This window comes from Zalophus californianus, chromosome 1 (assembly GCF_009762305.2).
Source record: "Zalophus californianus isolate mZalCal1 chromosome 1, mZalCal1.pri.v2, whole genome shotgun sequence".
Classification (NCBI taxonomy): domain Eukaryota; kingdom Metazoa; phylum Chordata; class Mammalia; order Carnivora; family Otariidae; genus Zalophus; species Zalophus californianus.
This window is the reverse complement of record NC_045595.1, coordinates 167919425-167935029: the sequence shown is the minus strand read 5'-3', so window position 1 is coordinate 167935029 and position 15605 is coordinate 167919425. Positions and strand designations below refer to the sequence as shown.

The window sequence follows — 15605 nt, the reverse complement described above, 5'->3', positions numbered from 1 at the left end:
CATGAATGGCCAACAAGCACATGAAAAGATGTTCAGCATCACTAATCATTAGGGAAATCCATATCAAAACCACAATGAGATATCACATCACACCCATTAGGATAGCTATTATGAAAAAAAAAAAAGGAAAATAACGAGTTTTAACAAGGATGTGGAGAAATTGGGACCCTTATGCACTGCTAATGGTAATGCAAAATGGTATGGCTGCTATAGAGAACAGTACAGTGGTTCCTCAAAAAATTACTGATAGAATTACCATATGACCCAGAAATTCCACTTCTGGGTAGATATGCAAAAGAACTGAAAGTAGAGATAAAGACACTTGCACACCAATGTTCATAACAGTATTATACACAACAGCCAAAAGGTGAAAGCAACCCAACCACCCAAAGACATTTATACCTGACTACAGACAGGCAAAAAACAAATCAGAACTTCAATTAGGAAAGTAATCTCCAGACGGTTGTTCTGAATCTGATATCTCATATAAATCACAAATTAAAACACCACTTAACTAACCTATTTCTATACTTGGGACCAAAGAATTCTTTCCAAGGATAAACTAATATATTTTACAAAATAAAATTTTAAGTTTACATACTACAGAAGATACTATAAACAAAGTGAAGTTGACAAATAGGAAACGAAAAAAATTTTTTGCAACACATATAACAAAGAGTTAATATCTTTAATAAGAGTTCTTACAAGTCAATAACAGATGGAACACCCCAATACATACAAAGACTAAGAGAAAATACAAAATCCATCTTCACTAAAAATAAAAAATGACTGAAATGAAAGCAATTTCATGTAAAGTTATGTTTATTTTTGCCAACAGATTATCAAAAATTTTTTCAATGACCACACTTAACTCTGGTTAGAATATAAAAGAATGGCACAGAATTTATAAAAATACACAAACTTACTGTAGCAATGCTATACAAAAAATGAAAAATATGCTAAATGTCCACTCATAAGGGAGCACATATTTGTAAAAGGAGATATATCTCTATATATTGATTGGCAAACTACCAAATTACAAGAGAAAAGCAAATTTTCTCATTTACTCTCCAGCATACCTAGGCATTATTATGTTATTTTACAGATGAGGTAAACTGAGGCATAGAGAAAGAAGTTACACAAATAGACTGAAATAAAATTCAACCCCATACCAAATAAGTTAGTACAGGTATAGCATTTATCACAGTGTAATATCATAATAAAGACTTAATAAATATTAGTTAAGTTTTTAAAGGAGTAATAGAAAGCTTAATAAATTTCTGTATTTTCAAACAATAAGTTGCCATCTAGAAAAAACAAATATGCTACATCAAAGAGACCATTTTAATTCAAACTCCTTTTCACCCTTGGTGTTTTCTTACTATTCCTTTATTTTTGGTATAAAATACAGTATTTTTTTCCTGCATAAATTCTATTCAAGTTGTCATTATAGTAATAATAACAGTTCTGAACACTAAAGATAGGCTAAGGCTAAAATAAGACTTTTAGCCCTTATGAAACATTTTTCCATAGGTTTTATCAAGGGCATAAGTGCTAGATTTTCAGAGAAAACTTCCTCATTTTCAGTCATAACCCCCATTCTCCTACCCACCAATTTTTAGTTGTTAATTGACATTATAACTTTGTAACAAAGAGGTGGCATATTTACCACATTCTTTGCAATAACGAAAACAACAATAATGTTGGAATATCACGTCTCCTCACAAGATCTAAATAATTTCTATTTACTCTTCCTGATTTTAAGATAGGCAGGCTGGGGGAGGCTGGTTACAACAAGAATCCCATCCTTGAGCCTACCCTGTGTTCATGCTATATTCAGATTTAATCAGGCACGTCTACTGAAGTCATGGTATGGTCATACTTGCAATTTATTTCCATGGGGCACTCTGGATTCTCCTCAAAACAAATTCATTTTAAGGGAAGAGAGAATCAAACTAATACTAGTATGGCTGTGACAACTGCCTTGGCAATACTGGTAATAGTAACAGGGGTAGCAGTGATCTCAGGATCAGATACTGGCATCCTCACCATAGAAGACTTCAGGAGCATCAACTACAGCACCAGTAATGGTACTTTTGACAGCATCAATAAGAGAAACACAAAAATAATGACTAACATTTATTAATCACTTACTAAGTTTCTGACATTATATTAAGAACTTCACATAGTTATCTCCTTAAATCTGCACAATAATCTTATAAAATTTGTGTTACTACCTCTGTTTTAAAGATAAAATAAGTAACTTGCCCAAGGTAAATCAGCACGTTTGCAATACTGCTAAGATCTGAATCCAGATGTCTGACTCCAAAGTCTATGCCTATTCTAAATATAACAGTCAAAAAAATTACCACCAAGAGAATGAATTTTCAGAGCCTACATCAAATACCACCTGGAAATTTCATAACCATTTAGAAAAGACTTGAGGAAAGCTAGCATTCTCACTGAATAGATTTTAAGAACACCCAGAAATTTTAGACCTCTTATTATTAAATCTTGGCCCCAAATTGGTATAAAGCCTGTACAGTACAGATTACAATTTGATAGTTTCATAGAATCTTCACGATAATGCTATTTTTCCTAACAGTATGAATTGCACTGATGTCTTTTGAATTCCATGGTGACAGTACATAATAAGTGACTTTTTCTATAGAAAGTATCATCAATTAATATTTTTATTTGTATGATACTTCATGTGCACAAAGAATTCTCACATGTGATATTTAATTAAAAGAGATAATAAACCATTTTGTAATGTAAAAAGGTTATTTCTCTTCTTACAACTCAGAAAACCAAAACTCAAGATTAAATGACACGAACATTTACCCAAGTGCACAAAATTAAAATATATATTGAGCTAAGGACTGGGTATAAATGCAATTAAGACATGCTGTCTCTCCTTAAGGAGCTCATGGTCTAGTAGAGGAGGCAGAAATAAATACCTATAGTACAAACTGATTAAGCATGTCTAACATTTCTAATTATACATTAATTTACATATTAAATACATTAGTAACTGAATAATGCCACTGAAACTCAGTTCTGGCAAATTCAGAAAAAGACCTAATAAAGTATAAAGTCAAAACTGTCAGTGAGGATTCACTAGGTGGAGGTGATGTGAAACATAAAATATTCTCCAAAGGGAGAAAAATTTTGTAAAATATTTAAGTTCATATCAAATAAACAGTTTATAAAACTAAAGTGTTAGAAATATAAGAAATTTGTTACAGATCTTTAAAAAGGCAGCTATAATACTCTTTAACATAATTAGGCTTACAAGAGAAATACAAAACAGAAGCTACCTGTGGATGATTGAGAGCAAATTAAAAAAAATAAACAAGAATGGATCAATAATTTTTCATTCAGATCAAAACTATTTATTGTACTGGCTGAAGGCAGAAAATTAAAAAGATAAGTTCATGGTAAATGAAAGTTAAAAGATTTAGTAGTACTTACTAACTGACTAACTTAGCTTTACCCACAATTTCTTTTTTATTTACAGTCCCTACCTGAACATCTCCTACAGCTTAAAACAAAAGCAACTTCAGATTTCCATTTCTCTTACTGGCCCAGTAAGCTATAGTTAATAGAATTCAGCTATCTCAAACCATTTTTGTGAGGAACACATTCAGCCATTCAATCAGCAAATAGCTCCCGAGTACTAGGTGCCAAATACAGTTCTAGAATCTAGACATAAAAACAATGAATACAAGATGGAGAGATAGATGAATGGATGGATAGACTGACAGATGGCCGGACAGATAAACAGGACAGAGGAGGAGGAGGAACTTAAAAATTTCAGAGGAATAGATTTCAATTATATCAAATAAACTGAAATACTGAAATAGGTAACTCAATTTTCCTTAACAGTCTACATCTGTTTTCCCAAAACACAAGTACAGTGTACTTTTTGAAACTGATTATCATCCACAGACTGCTGGTTCCAACAGCCATCCCAAGCCACCGGGGGACAAAAGTCATACTAGCCATCAGAGCACATTTGCCCTCACTTTTTGCAATAACGATTCTATGGGGGAAGAATAGAGGCTCATTAGAATAAATATAATATTTACTTTGAGTAAAGTTATCACTAAACATACCTTTCAGTTAAAAAGGAGCTCTTGTGAGGATTTAGATTTTGACAAGATTCTAGGCTGCCATCAGATGATGAAGAAAGCTGCTCTGATTGCAAGTTGTCTGTATCACCCAAACTGGCCTCAGTTACAGATGAGGTCTTTATGTATTTTCTTCCTACCTCCGTTCCCAGGACATTCGTCAATATAACTCTGGGTATCCTGTCACACAAAATAACAAACACTGTACTGTACTGAGGTTTGCAGTAAAAAATGTATTCTAGGAAGTTGACTTTTCAAACATTTTCATCTTAGCACAAGTAAGCTATTAGAACTATATCACTCTAGAAATCAGCCCATAAATACGCTGTAGGAACACATTCTTTTTATGTTTCTAGAAGTACTTGTGTCTTACAAATTGGCACAGATTAGCCTGCCACAATAATAGTTTAACTGTACTAATGGATGCTACTGGGGTGCTTAAAATTTTAACCAATTTTTCTCAAAAATTCTTTTTCTTTTTCAGTATGACTACAAACAAATTCAAGAAATCTTTATTCTTCTCATTCAACAGAAAGTTCTTGATAAATAATTACATAGTTGTAATTGGCAAATGAGAAACGCTAAATCCAACAGGAAAGAAATCATTCAGAATGCATCTGTGGTAATGACAGATTCCCTAAGTGAAATAGCAAAAGATTCTGAATTTGCACAAGAAATATATAAAGGTGCATATTTCATCTTACACACTAACTCAATATGGAAGAAAGGACTAAAAAACTGTCATTTCACAGACTATCCAATTTTTTTCCTGAGTATGTAAGTAATAACAGTAAGTAAAATAAAATGGCATTTATTTAAGTTTACTTACTAATATTATGAAATCACATTTCAAAATATAATATGCTAAACCAAAGCAGAAACAAATTTTGCAATGCAGTGAGATGAAGCAGAAAGTATACTAGCCTGAGAATTAATGCCATTTATTGATTGTTTCTCTGCATGGTTATTTTCTCTGATTCTTAATTTTCTCAATTATAAATTGTGGAGTCCTTGCCAGCATAAGTAGCAAGGTAAATGTAAGATTCAAATAATTTAATAAATGAGAAAAATTGGTAAGAGCTATTAATATAAACTTCATGTTAAAAGCAAATTTTTAAAGAGATGCAACGCTTGTTGAAAGACAACATAATTATATCTGGTAATAAAGCTATAGCAAGCAAAAAATTACAATACTAATTTAGTTTTCATTTTGTTTTCATTTAGATGAATGCCTTTCTAAAACTGTATTATGTGACATTTTAATAGGGTTCTCATAAATCCATTCTTATCTCAATGATATAATTCAAAATGTACTTTCTAAATCAGTTTCTTAAGCTATGTAGAGAAAACAATTTTAATTGCTCAATAATTCTTAAAAGTGATTCATGGATTTTCTACATTTGCTCTTTTCTTTTACTAAGCTAAATTTTAAGTGAATAAATTGTCACTCAACTAAAATTACACTGGCTTAAAGAAATCTTAAGGTGCCAGAAATACTATAGTATCCAAAAAGTCTTACCATCACAATATCTAAATTATGTAATTTTTTAAAACTTCAAACATGTAAATTTAAGAGAAAAATGAATAAATATAATTAGGGATATTCCAAGAACTGGGACCTAACTCTTCTTAATGAAAGATGGGTACACTGTCTCCATATTTCTCTAATAATTTCCTGGTGCCAACTGATGAGAAGAGGAGAAAGACAGTTTATCTTCTCAAAAGCCTTGTATATGTGTCCCAGTAGGTTCTTTCTTGCCTAATGACCAAGGTTTATAAATGTCTGAAAGTTATCTCTCAGGAAAATAGATGTGAATCACATATGGGAATAAAATATACACTAAAATATTGTTTACTTATTTAAACAGAAATTTGTACATTCCACATACTACTACTTTGATATTTCTAAAACTCCTGATCCTTTTCTTCATTATTTAAGAAGATGGATTTGGATTATGTTTTCTGTTTTTCTTCTCAATGTTACCAAGAAATTAAAAGGCTAAATTGTCCTGACATAAAAGGACCATCTAAAATGGTTTAGATCCTAAAATGCAAATAAAATTTCTAAAAAAAAATGTCATTTTGGTGACTGAATGAGTAATTTTGGTTTACTTAATAGTTAAATTTAAGATGAAATTAAAAGCCAAAAATAAATTTTCCTCCCTTTCATCTCTCTGAAATGAGGTCCTAGCTAAGTAAAAATGAAAATAAGACAAAAAGCATCATGTTAAAGTTAAGCAAAGACTGAAGAAAGAATAAGTCTCCTATTCCACATAGCAAGTCCTATACAGAAAACTTTACCCAAACCTATACCTTAAACTGTTCTCCAATTTTCTTATTTGAAGCTTATAATATCTCTTTTTCTGGTTGTCACCAAAATTACAGAACAAATAACTGGTTCTAATGGATGAAAATACATTTCAGTCAAAGAGACAGGAAATGTAACTCTGCTGAGAAGCAACCTCTTCCTTGAATTCAGCAAAAATTGATTGGATATTCAGTTATGTGCCCAGCAATGCGCCCAGGTATTAGTATCCGAGTAAAAATAATAAAATGTAGTCACTGCCCTGTGTAGCTTACTGTCAGGGAGGCAGAGAAACTAAATAGTGTGATAAGTGCTATGATATATGACCAGGCTGCTTAACAAGAGAAAAAAAACAGGATTAAACACAAATTAGGGCGTGGAATCAAGGAAACTGTCCCAAAAAGATGGCATATGAATTCAATGTTAAAGACTAAAAGATGTCAGTAAAAGGGAAAAGGAGAATTGTTTCCAAAATAAAAGAACAAACACCATGAGCTCAAAGGTATAAAACAGGACTATACATTCACTGAGCTACCACTAGTTCCTAGAGACTAAAGCTCAGTTATGAATGTGGAACAGACAGACACAAAGCTAGAGGTAGACAAAGGTGAGATCATTAAGGGCCTTGTATGCTAAGCTAAGGAGTTTGAGCTTTATCCTGGAGATTACATGGAGCCACAGAAAGATAGATGTTAAACTAGAGAGCAAAAAGTAACATCTGCCTTTCAATATGAATAACTTAGCAACAATACAGAGAAATATTCAAGAAAAAAAAAAACACCAAATACAGGAAGCCCAATATTATCATAGTAATAAAGGTGCAAAGTTATGAGGGCTTGACTGGGGCAGTGGCAATAAAAATGGAGAAGAGATCATTTCAAGACAGATTTAGGAGGCAAAAATAACTACACATGAAAAATGACTGGATATAAAGCCTAAGAAAGAAAGAGGAGTCATATACTCAGACAGACAGGGGATACAGAAATAGGAATAAGTCTAAGAACAAAGATAATGCATTCACTTTGGAACAAGTTCAATTTAGGACCCCTGGAGCTGGGAGAAAAGGTCTGGACTAGCTGGTAGTTCACCCCAGGAAGTGAAAGGAAAACACACAAACACACACACACACAAATACACACACATACACACACACACACGGTAAAAACCAAATTAGAATCTTATTGGGACTGTTATTTTATTTTATTTTTTTTAAAGATTTTATTTATTTATTTGACAGAGAGAGCGACAGCACACAAGCAGGGGGAGCAGTAGAAGGAGAGGGAGAAGCAGGCTTCCTGCTGAGCAAGGAGCCCCATGCAGGGCTCGATATCATGACCTGAGCCGAGGGCAGACGCTTAACCGTCTGAGCCACCCAGGCACCCCGGGACTTTTAACCTCATACTATATTTCAGTTTCATGAACATATAACCCAGTCCTTACCTGACTGACTCTAAGATTTAGGGTGCTTTAGACAGTTAAATTTATATCAGGTATGATCTAATAAGGAAATTCATTTTCTTAGCTTTTTGTTTTGGCCTCTTTTTAAAGAAATGTCCTCTTTTAAAATTAATATACAGATATCTACTTTTATTTTTTAAATAACTGTGTGGAAAGTTAGCAGTTTTTATCTGGACTTGGCTTAAAGCATTTATATACTACCATTTAGATTACACACCATATAACCAAAGCACTACCTAGCTAATGACAAGTTATTCTAATTGAAAGCAAAGTACTTCCCTCAAAACATATTCATTCACTTACATATTTAAAACTGTAAATGACACATTAAAAATATTATGTTACAGATCACAAATTCCCAGAGCTAATTCCAAACTCCATACACGATTCCTTTAAAAAATATAAAATAAAACTGGTCTTATTTTCTAAATTAAACTATATTTATTATTAAAAATCTGGGGTAATATTTCAATATCAGCTCCTTTTTTAAAAAATGCATGTAAAATACAAGAAAGCTCACAAAGTCAAAAGTGGCAAGGACTTAAATATTTAACAGGTATGCTAAAGATGCAGAAAATAAAAATGAACTATTAATTCTGTAAACTCTGTGAAGACATAAATAGATAAATATATATACTTTATTTTCTCCATTTTAGCATACCTTTGATATGTTATTTAATCTAGGTCCTTACCTATCTATCTATATATGTACCTTCATTTTAGATTATAAATGAGTCTCTAAAAATATGTATATGTGAATCACATTATAAAGTAAGTTAAATGTATTAAGATACTTGGCTTTAAAAATAATTTTATGTCAATTTAATGAAGTGCAAAACTATCATTAACTTTGTAAATTGAGATTGTCAGCTTTAACATTTGCTTTAGAGTGGGGCATACCTGTATATGCAAATTTTCTTAAAAATCATTTCCAACAATCTTAACAATTTTAAGATTATTGGACTTCTACTGTTTCAATGTGGTAGGTTGAACAAAATCAATACTGAACAACATACCTTTTAGATAAATTAAGGCTTTGGTGAAGAGGTTCTAATTTTTGACATGTCTCTAGGCTGTCAACAGATGTCGAAGGCAATGAGTCTGATTGCACCTTGTTGGCATCACATAAATTAGCATCGTTTCTAGGTAGGGTCTTTCTGAATTTCCGTCCTAAATCCGTCCATAGGACATTCGTCAACACAACTTTGAGTTGCCTGTTACACACATAAATAATTAAAACATAAAGTACTAAACATTGTATAATACATGAAGTAATCACAAACTATACCAAAAGAAAACCTCCAGAATTTCTCGATTTCAGTTCTTCAATTAACTAGAGTAATAAATAAGTAAAATATTTGCTTAACCATTCTCAAATATATATTAAAAAGTAAAGTCTATTTTACTTAAACTGGAATTTTCTTCAGAATTCTGTCTAGTATACTACAACCGTGGCCACACACATGTATAGCTGTTGGGATTCATGATAACCCATCTGTGCCTATTTATACCTTCAGTGAAACAACAATACACATCTGCATAACTCACCACAGGAGGCAACCACTTTCTGCACTATAATTGTGTTTTTAGTATTTGTTGATTAGGAAAGCATTATTAAAAGTAAAGGTGAGGGGCGCCTAGGTGGCTCAGTCGGTTAAGCAGCTGACTCTTGATTTTGCCTCAGGTCATGATCTCAGGGTCATGAAATCAAGCCCCGCATGGGGCTCCGCACTCAGTGCAAGTCTGCTTGAGATTCTCTAGCTCTCCTTCTGCCCCTCACCCTGCTCACACATGCTCATTCTCTCTCTCTAAAAATAAAATCTTTAAAACTAAAGGTGAAACATTACATCATCTACAGTCTCAATAAGTCTACATAGTCATGTCTTCATAGTCTTAAGATATAGACTTAATTTTACCTTATTTCTACAAATAGGTCAATTTAAAACATTTACTTTTACTGTACCTATACCCTTTTCAAAAGTAAAACTGATAAATGCAAGCAGCTCCAGTTTTTTGCCTCACTACATTTTGGCCATTACTCATTCAGTATATCTTTTGCTGATAATACTTGAAGAACTGTGTTCAGTTCTGGAACCAGAGAATAATAGTTCTTGCAGTAGTGTGCACAGGCTACCAAATGGACTCAAAACAATGTCAAATGAGAAATGTCTAAATTGGAAATGTTTAATCAGAAGAGTGTCTATTCTATTCCCTGGGCCCCATTTTAGCATTGTTTCTTTAACAAATGTAAGAATATTAAAAAACAGGAGTGCCTGACTGGCTCAGCTGGTGGACTATGTGACTCTTGATCTCGGGGTTATGAGTTTGAGTCCCATTGGGTGTAAAGATTACTTAAAAATCGTAAAAAAAAAAAAAGAAAAGAAAAGAAAGAAAGAAAGAATATTAAGAAACAGAAAGCAAAGTGCTCATATATTTTAAAGATAAAACAGATCTTGGGGTGCCTGGCTGGCTCAGTTGGTAAAGCATGCAACTCCTGATTTTGGGGTCATGAGTTCAAGCCCCACGTTGGGCCTAGAGCTTATTTAAAAAAATAAATAAATAAAAGATAAACTAAGTCTCAAAGACATCGCTTGTTTGCAGCTGCCACTTTGGGCTATCTTCAGATCATCTGGAAGGAGGCAGTATAAGTCTTCAGGAAAACCTCCAGAGAATGCACTGAAACTCCAAATATTTTGAGTTAAAAAAACTGTTTTTTAATCTATAGTTTTAGAATTATCATTAAATAATAAAGAGATGAGTGACATGTCTATGAATAAATAATTCATTCTTCATTCAACAAATACTTACCAAAATACCTTCTAGCAAAACAACTGTACTAGCAGAATCTAGAGATTCAGCAACAAACAAGATGGTTGCAGTGCCTGCCTTCATGGAGCTTACATTCCAAAGAACCACCCAATTAATTACTTAATTACAACTGTGATGAGTGATATGAAGTTAAAGTACAGATACTGCACTTCTTCTGAACTAGGTCAAGGAAGATTTTACCTAGAATATGACCTTTGAGCTGAAGCTAGACACTATCCAAAAGAAACAGGTGGAAAATAAAGAGCAGTCCAAAAAAGGGGACAAAATACAAACAAATGATCTGATATGAGTAAAGCTTGCTGAAGAAAATCAAAGGACTTACCTGGCTCAACTGCTTAGACTGAAGAGGAAATTTGTACAAGATAAGGATGGACAGTTAGGCAGGACCGATGAACTATATTAATGATTTGAGATTTTATGTCAAGAACAATAGAAATTCACTAGTTTTAACAAAAGAGTGATGAGCTCACAGCTGCATTACTAAAAGATCACTTTGTTGTCTTATGAAGAATGAAATGGAAGCACTAATGTTAAGGGTTATAAAAATGAATTTAGAGAGGTAACAATGGCTTTATCAGGGGCAGTTTAGTGGAACGGTGGGAGCAGAAACAGAATACAGTGGGATGAGTAAATGGAAAAGGGGGAAAGATACAGCAAATGTAGGCAGTTGACATATGACTGAAAGGGGGTACAGAACAAGAGCTCAAGACAAATGTGAGATGCAAGAAAAGTTTTCTTAGTAATTGGTTCATTAGTTAGTTAAGACAGAGGACATCTGTGTAAGTTTAAGTGCCTAGGGAAGAGGTCAACAGAATAGGAGAGGCTAAAGATAAAAAGACAGAATAATTAACACAGTAAATTTCTTAAGAAATGGTAAGAGCTAATATTTTTTTAACATGCACTATTATACCAGTTACTATGCTAACCATTTTCCAATGATTCACTTCATTTAAACCTCACAACTACTCCATGAGGTACAATGGTAATTCTTCTGCAATTAAGACCAAGATAGAATGATTAATAACTAAGTCCAAAGTAAAATGGGTGAGTAGTGAAAGTAGGATCCAAAACCATACACTCTCAACTCTACTGCCAGCACTTTTAACTCCTCCACTATGCTAATTCATGATGGAAGAAGAGGCATCCCCATTCCTTCCTCCAGGAAGTAAAAGGAACAAAGATCACCTTTTCAAAGTGATAGGAAAGGTAAAGGAACAAAGGTTTGAGAAGAGAAAGATTTCAAATCATCACTGTGGAGAAGAACACAAGCAGATTAGAGAAATACAGTAGGACTATCTTGCAGTTTAGGCATCCAGTGAGATTAATAACCATGAATTTATAACGCCACTGTTTCGTGATTTTTTTTTCCACCACTGCTCTGCCACCTTAGTGTTAGCCCAATGCAAAAAAAAAAAGATAATTAGGTTCACAGGTGATTATTAAAATGAGAAAGGTACCTTTATAATAAATCTGACAGCTACCACCTTAACCAATGATCAAATGTAGAATCATCAACTGGGGGACAAGCAAACCTTATGTATCCTCTGATATGATGCAATAAGCAAATGACATCAGCTATGAAGTATTTTTGCCAAAAATTTAAGGTGAATCTATCTAATCCATGAGGACGAACCCAGATAAATCATAAAAGTCTAGAATATAGGACATTAGACAAGACAACTGGCCTAAACTCTTCAAAAAAGTCAATGTCATGATTTTTAATAAACAAGACAGGGTTATTCTAAGATTAAGAGCCTAATGAGACTTAATAACCAAAATATATGATGCATACACTTCAATTTGAAAAGTAATAAAATAGGGGTACCTGAGTGGCTCAGTCGGTTAAGCATCCAACTCTTGATTTCAGCTCAGGTCATGATCTCAGGGCTGTGAGACTGAGCCCTGCACTGGGATCCACACTGAGAATGGAGCCTGCTTAAGATTCTCTTTCCCTCTCCCTCTACCCTTCCTCCCACCCCTTTCTCTTCTCTCCCTCTCTAAAAAAAATAGTAATAATTTTTTTTTAAAAAGTAATAAAAAATATTTTGGGAACATTTAGGAAATTCTGATTAATTCTAGACTCTATATTAGATAACAAAATGAAATTACTATTAAATTTCTTCATAATATACTGTGGTAATATTTAAGAAAATGTCCCTGTTCTCAGGAAATGCAGGTTGAAATTCTACTTTCAAATGTTTCTAGGAAAAATGTATATTATATTTTTATCTCTACATGTGTATATGTGGTATGCACTTACATGCATGTACGAAGAGACTAAAAGAAGGCAAGTGTGGATTAAAGTTAACAACTGGGGGGCTCCTGGGGGGCTCAGACGGTTAAGCATCTGCCTTTGGTTCAGGTCATGATCCTGAGGTCCTGGGATCGAGCCCCACATAGGGCTCCCTGCTGAGCAGGGAGCCTTCTTCTCCCTCCCCTCTGCCTGCCGCTCCCCCCTCTTGTACTCTCTCCCCTGTCTAATAAAAAAATTAAAAATCTTTAAAAAAAAAGTTAACAACTGGGGAATCTAGATGCACACGAGTGTTTATTATACTCTTGACAAAATAATCCCATGTCTGGAATCCTGTGTCAAGAAAAGTATGAAATACAGGGGAAAAATTTATGCACAGATATTCATCATGGTATAATTTATAAAAGCAGCAAATGAAAAGCAACCTTCAACGTCAAGAAACAGCAGAATGGTTAATTAAACCAAGATAAAGCCACTTTAGCAAATGTTACTTATTAGTCTCTTGAAATCTTCTACTTTAAATTTTAAGGTAGCTAGCTATCTCTGTGTTGTTTTCTTTCTTCTACTTGTCTTCGTTTTTTTTTTTTTAAGATTTATTTATTTAGGGGCGCCTGGGTGGCTCAGTCGGTGAAGCATCTGCCTTCGGCTCAGGTTATGATCCCAGGGTCCTAGGATCGAGTCCCGCATCAGGCTCCCTGCTCAGAGAGAAGCCTGCTTCTCCCTCTCCCACTCCCCTTGCTTGTGTTTCCTCTCTTGCTGTGTCTCTCTCTGTCAAATAAAAAATATTTATTTGAGGGGCGCCTGGGTGGCTCAGTCGGTTGAGCGACTGCCTTCGGCTCAGGTCATGATCCTGGAGTCCCGGGATCGAGCCCCGCGTCGGGCTCCCTGCTCAGCAGGGTGTCTGCTTCTCCCTCTGACCCTCTTCCCTCTCGTGCTCTCTATCTCTCATTCTCTCTCTCAAATAAATAAAAAATCTTTAAAAAAAAATATTTATTTGAGATAAAGAGAGCGAGCGGAAGGAAAGAGGGAGAGGAAGAAAGAATCTCAAGCAGACTCCTGCTGAGCCCAGAGCCGGATGTGGAGTTTGATCTCACCACCCTGAGATCAGGACCTAAGTGAAAACGAAGAGTAGGAAGCTTAACAGGTTGTGCCACCCAGGCACCCCTTTATTTCTGTTTTCTCTACAAAGCAAGCACTATTCATATGAAAAGAAATGTCAACTAATTAACTTTCTTAAAGAATGGTCAACAGTTCAGGTTTACCTAGGGAAAAACTATCGCTTCACTAGTGAATATGTATTTTTTACATTTAGTAAATTAGATTATTCGTTTAAAAGATTTTGCAATGGGGTGGAGGGATGGAGTAACTAGGTAATGGACATTAAGGAGGGCATGTGATATAATGAGCACTGGATATTATATAAGACTAATGAATCACAGACCTATACCTATGAAACCAATCATACATTACATGTTAATTTAAAAAAATAAAATAAAAATAAAAGATTTTGCAAGGGGGCGCCTGGGTGGCTCAGTCCATTAAGCGGCCGACTCTTGATTTTGGCTCAAGTCATGATCTCAGGGTGGTGAGACTGAGCCCTGCATCCGGCTCTGCACTGGGAGTAGAGCCTGCTTAAGATTCTCTCTCCCTCTCCTTCTGCCCCTCCCTCCCCGCTGTGCATGCTCTCTCTCTCTCTCTCTAAAAAAAAATAAATAAATAAATAAAAGCATTTACAAGGGTACAGCTTAAAATTCTAAGTGATAAAATAAAAATATTTATAAAATCTTAAGGATATATATGGCATACTTTTGGTCTAACAGGAAAACTAGTGAAAATTAGTAATTTGCTAAATTATTTGGAAAATTATCTCAATGGTAATTTTAACAATTTTAAATATGAAAATATCCAACGTTGGAAAAAGCCATTTTTCTATTCACCCAGACCAATTAAGAATTTATGTTGGAGGGGTACCAGGGTGGTTCAGTTGGTTGAGTGACTGACTCTTGGTTTCGGCTCAGGTCAGGATCTCATGGATCGAGAAATCGAGCCCCTGTGATGAACTCCTCGCTCAATGGAAGTCTGCTTGAGATTCTCTCTTCCCAATCCTTCTGCCCCTCCCTCCACTCACTCTAAAATAGATAAATAAATATTTCTCTCTCTAAAATAAATATTTTTTAAAAAAAGAATTTATGTTGGAAAATAATAAACCATTGCTCATTTTACTGATTGTTCTAATAATGTGACTCTAAATGAAAAAGACAACTGAGATTCTCTGGGGAAAGTATTTATTTCATGTTTATATATTTGGCTTTATTGTATAATTGTAATTTGGCTGACTAGTAACACCCTAAAGCACAAGTCAGAACACTTTTTTAAAAATTAAACACTTTTACCTTAATATTTTCTTTTTTCCCCAAAATATTAAGGTAAAAAATGTTTAATTTCTACATTTAAATACCATAAGATTTCTATGGATACTGGAATAGAAATTAAGGGTGAAGAACAACATTCAAATCATACAAAATAAAACCTAAACTTTTTATTTTGGAAACCACACTTAAGTAGAAATACTATACAAAAAAAAAAGGTAAGAAATTCAGATTGATTTTATTTTTTTTAGATTTTATTT

General features: G+C 33.9%; 1 protein-coding gene across 7 annotated transcripts in view; it reads right to left on the bottom strand.

The window, feature by feature from the left end:
- The window catches only part of SENP7 (SUMO specific peptidase 7), a 133885-nt gene that overhangs the window by 50895 nt on the left and 67385 nt on the right, over nucleotides 1-15605 (bottom strand). For 4 of the 7 annotated variants that reach the window (XM_027587121.2, XM_027587124.2, XM_027587123.2 and 1 more), the window contains 2 exons: nucleotides 8913-9110; nucleotides 4119-4313 (listed from right to left, as the gene is read on the bottom strand). The exons of 1 other annotated variant lie outside the window; for it this stretch is intronic. In XM_027587121.2, coding sequence (XP_027442922.1) covers nucleotides 4119-4313; nucleotides 8913-9110 — 393 coding nt within the window. The remainder of the gene's footprint in view (nucleotides 1-4118; nucleotides 4314-8912; nucleotides 9111-15605) is intronic. 2 more of the 7 variants (XM_027587125.2, XM_027587126.2) reach the window with 2 other exon arrangements.